Source organism: Cystoisospora suis, assembly GCF_002600585.1.
Source record: "Cystoisospora suis strain Wien I chromosome Unknown contig_173, whole genome shotgun sequence".
NCBI lineage: Eukaryota > Apicomplexa > Conoidasida > Eucoccidiorida > Sarcocystidae > Cystoisospora > Cystoisospora suis.
This window is the reverse complement of record NW_027152975.1, coordinates 12,776-17,513: the sequence shown is the minus strand read 5'-3', so window position 1 is coordinate 17,513 and position 4,738 is coordinate 12,776. Positions and strand designations below refer to the sequence as shown.

The 4,738-nt window shown below is 47.4% G+C and overlaps 1 protein-coding gene across 1 annotated transcript in view; it reads right to left on the bottom strand.

Moving 5' to 3' along the window:
- Positions 1–394: 394 nt before the first annotated feature.
- The window catches only part of CSUI_000403 (anticodon binding domain-containing protein), a 15,602-nt gene continuing 11,258 nt past the window's right edge, over positions 395–4,738 (bottom strand). The window contains exons 9-13 of the mRNA XM_068060637.1: positions 3,878–3,965; positions 3,019–3,079; positions 2,167–2,242; positions 997–1,236; positions 395–905 (exon numbers count right to left, since the gene is read on the bottom strand). Coding sequence (XP_067927381.1) covers positions 1,071–1,236; positions 2,167–2,242; positions 3,019–3,079; positions 3,878–3,965 — 391 coding nt within the window. The 3' untranslated portion in view covers positions 395–905; positions 997–1,070. The remainder of the gene's footprint in view (positions 906–996; positions 1,237–2,166; positions 2,243–3,018; positions 3,080–3,877; positions 3,966–4,738) is intronic.

The window sequence follows — 4,738 nt, the reverse complement described above, 5'->3', positions numbered from 1 at the left end:
AGAGGACGTAGTCACTCCATGTGTAGGGTGTTTAAAGCAGTCTGCCATCTAATCGCAACCTCATCGCCTTTTGTACTTCCGCAAGATAGATCGGTTTCCGACATGTCGCCAATCTAGCGAATGTGCTTTAGTTCTTTTTTGAGATGAAGCTCTTTGCAAGGTCAACCAACTTGTCCACGAAATGCAGTTCAATCAGTGTCCTGTTTGAGACACTCTGATGGCGCGGCCGCAACAGAAGTCTACGGCCCAAAGCGAGCGGTTGAAGCTTACCCGAGCGAATACACCGTGATTAGTTTGGACAGTTACAGTCAAAGTTGCGGTTTAGAGAATTTGAACCCCTTTGGCTGCAAAAGCATGCAGGCGACTGAAGGGGTCACGGTTAGCAGTTGCCTTCAGCACTTGAAGTTCTCACTGGGGTCGCAACCGCGGACAAGCAGACTCCACAGGAAAAGGGAGAGAACCAGTGAAAGCATTTGTTGTATGTCAAATCCTCTAGCCAAGAGTATAGATCGGCCTTGGAATACGGCTTGTTGTTTCTTTTTCTTCAGTAAAAAACAGCACTCTGAAATGTAGAGCGTGAACTACCGTTCCTAGTTGAGTGCTGTTGAACAACAAGGGGACAATGAGCCGACATGGAGGCGCTAGTATCATCCTTTTTTTTAGCCCGAGCATACATCGAGCTAGGCTTAGCGCACACTAACATCCCCTGGCAACACATAGTCTTGTGAGTTTTGAAGCCCTCCTCAAACCTAAAGCAGTCGGAGCCGCGTTTCTTCAGATCCATTGCGCGACGCATCAGGTTCGTTGCCTTAGCCCCGCCTACCAGTTTATTTTGCCACACAGCTTTTTCTTGCGTTCAACAAGATCACCGTCGTGTCCATCTAGGCCCATCAGAGGGCGTCTGCCTACACACAGTAGCAGGAAATACCAAAGAAAAGTAGATCAGCCTCTGCGCTGTCTGAGAACGGCAATCTGGCGGTGGGGGCTGTCCCCGGAGTCTTACCAGGGGTTCCCCTGCACCATCGACCGGACTTTTACCGCTGGGAGAAAAATTCCCGCTAGAGAAACCTTCACGGAAATCTCGTTCTGGCAAGTAGAAAACTTTCAACGGCGTGGATGTAGATTCGTCGCTGCTCTGCCGAGTTTCGCCAGCGGACTGTGACTGATCCATCTCCGAGAGTCTGGTGGTCAACTGTTAGGCAGTAGGGTACTCCCAGCTCGTCAGCACGTCGGTATCTGAAGCAAATAGCAAAATCAAACGCCAATAGGCAAAACCAGCACAAACATTGATGGCTTTCTCATTTTCTTTCGTCTTCATAAGAAAGTCCAGCGTCCAGGAGAAAACTTTGGTCAGCCTGAACCTGTCAGCCGGTTGAACGAAGGGCGGTCTCGGTCCGGACACAGCAAAGCGAGAAGAGAGAAAAGTGTACTTACATAACTCTTCGTGAATGCAAATGAATGTGTGTGTGTAAATGCTTTGCCAGCACTCAGAGAGCCGAACCAAACACGAAAGTGAAGCACCTACCCAACTGTCCGAACCAGGAATCGAACCTGGGTTTACACGGCCACAACGTGTTGTCCTAACCTCTAGACGATTCGGACCGAATACCATTGTTTCCGATCTGTCTTGCCTCACGGCAGCTTCACTTGTCAACAGTTTCCTTCACCACACTTACGAGAGAAAGTTGCGAAGCCACTCGTTTGACGGGAGCTGACACTTCACACCATTCTTCACTTTACAAAGAAAGGCTGAAAGGACACCTCCCGCTGCTGCGTCTGTCCCATCACTCCGTAAAGGCTCCACGACAAGGGGGTGGTGCCTTTGTCTTTTGTCCAATACAAACCTAGCGCCTAGTGAACTTGCTACTTCTGTACTATACCCGAAGAGTATCCATCTCAAAGCAAGCCTCAAGGGTGGCCTGAGTTCTATACGAGCTCTACAACAGCCGAGCTGTTAGCAACGTGATCCTTTGTACAGACTTTCACATCTGCACCTGTGTCTATGTCTGACCATCTGCTATGTGGCTAGCCGCTGGGGTGTGTCGCAGACTCACAGCCCCCCTTTCTTCACTCTGACTGAAAACTAGCTAACGCAAACTGAAAAATGATTCGCCTAGAAAGGAAAAAACGGCGCTACCTAAAAGCAAAGCACTCTACCTGACATACCTGCGTCCAATGGAGGTAGAAGACCCATCCCAGAATGTACTGAACCGCGGTGATAACTGTCTGAAGAGCTCATGAGCTACAGGCAGCCAGACACGGAAAGTACACAAACACGGGAAATGGGTGCGATTGTCCTCAACTGCCCTCTAGGGGGGGGGAAATATCCATCTATCTAACTATCTATCAATCTATCTAGGGGACGCAACGTGCAATGATGCTTCGAAAGAAGTCAAATGTCTGAGGGATCTTCTTTTCTTCAGATATGTATCTGCACTAGGCTAGCAAGACATATCACTGCTGGTACGCACATCCTGTTCCTACTCTAGATACCCATACGGCTTCTAGAAGGAAAGACCTGTTCGAGACAGGGTGGTTTCTAAGGCCTTTCTAAGCCTATCTAGATACCTGCTAAGCTAAGTCGTGTCCCACGTGACTTGCGGAATCAAGAAAGACACACTGGACTTAAATCTGTTCGACATGATAAAAGGAATGGAAAGTCATGCAAGAGTGTGATAAGCTCTAGAGCATGCATACGGGTCTTGTTGTCTGCAAGTCGCCGCGCCTCAGCCTGTCTCAGGTATGAATCGATCAAAATCGATCAGGGGAGCGGTGCTCAACTGACGTGAACGGAGAGGGGAAGTTCTCCTTGACCTCAAGCAGAATTGACGAAGAGTCTAGGTGTTTTATGTATGATAGGTGTCATGAGAGAGAGGTGTGTATCTTTTCTTCTTGTCCTCTTGATTCGATGAATAAGCGATAGCACGTTCATATGAGCACTGTATCTGTGTGGGGCATGAAGACGGAATCTACTCTTCGGAGAGGAACATCCTGTTGGAGAGAAGAAAAAGAGCTTACCTTTCTCTTTCAGACTTTCTACGTTCGTCACGACAGGAAAAACAGCGACCGTGAAGGGTGCCTAACCAGACAAACAAAGAAGATCTCTCTTTTTATAGATCATCTCATTGCTATATATCTACACACACTCAAAGAAACAGGAGAGAGTCAACCCGCTCAGGACAGACGACGACTGAAGGTAAGCATTTGCATCCTGTAGAAAGACGAACTCTCCAGAAGCAAGCAGGAGTGATTAGAGAGAGACCCATGAGACACTGAGAGAGGGGGGGGCAGTCATAAACTCATATCTCTTCTCCTATCTCGAAAGCTAAGATGATTCACACGACAATAGGAACTCCCCGACTACGTGCTTTCTGTCAGATCACCTTCGAGAACAGGAGTTAATCTTATCACTCCTATGTTGCCCTGCTATCTTAAAGTCTGCTGGAGATGGTGAGACACACGAAACATCGAGACATAGACAGATGATAGACAAAAAAGAGCTGGGCATGCTCATTGAGTCATCCAAGGCTACTCGGCAATTGTTTTCCTAAGTCACGTCAGATGGTTCATTAGTCGCTGTAGAGGTCATACATTCACGCGGCAAAGACTCGATTGAGGTTTCACTCTACTTCTGAAGTCACGAGGTAAAAAAAGACGATGTGAGAAGATCCAAGGAACGATAGATAGGAGATGTGGTACGGGCCACTGAGAAGATGAATGACTGACTAGCATGCGAGATCTCCAAGAAGAAGGGGAGTTTGTAGCTTGAGGCGGTCCTTCCATACAGGAGGGGCGCTCTGCCTCTCAACGCTCTAGCTGAGATATGAAGATTCGTCTAAGAGCTCTTTAGTCTACGAGGAAGACATAAGACACTTACAAGCGCTGGATGAAGATTGAGGTATCTCCGAGGTTTTCCATTGACTACATCTGTGACGAAGCCAGAGATAAGAAGAGCTAGAAATAGCCTGCACGCATATGGAGACAGCTCAGGCATCATCAATGTGAGAAGCAATTTAAAATTGAGTCACACGAAGACTCAGGAAAGAAGTTAAAAATACTCACAGGTAAACCGTCCACTCTCTCCGTCAACGATGCAACACTGGAGACACACCAGATAAGAAGGCGGCAAGAGTTTCACCATCAGAACATCCTTCATCTATCTATCTATCTACTGGCAACTCTAGGACTGCACACATGTGTCTGTACAGTAGACAGGGGCAAGTATCTTCCTTCATAGAATCTCCACATCTGGAGAACAACGAAGAAAGGAATGAAGAAAGCGAGCCCACGCCTGTAGAGCTATTAACAGATTCTTTCCGTCGCCTTCGCCTCTCGTTCCAACACAAGAAGAGAGCACTGAGAAGCAGTCACCTCAGATTCGCTTCGAGGGGTACTTCGTCTTGGTTAGAGTTTCAGAAGTGAAGAGTAAAGAACTAGTAGACGTAGAGAAACTGTGCTAGTTCATGGCGGGGCAATCTATATTTAGGTGTATCTATACTTCTCACCACCAGAATCTCCTTGCCTTTACAGCACACGCTGGGGACCTAGAATTCTACCTGTTTGTGGTGTTCTATCAGAGACTCTGTCTACCTAGGCTACCCGAACGATCTTCCGTGGTCAATCTATGATCTTAGCTATATCTATGCTAGGTGGACTGGTCTGGGATTCCTCTCCTCCTACTTCTTCAATAACTCCGTCGAAATCTTTTTCTTTCTTTCTTCTCGAAAGGTGAATGGAG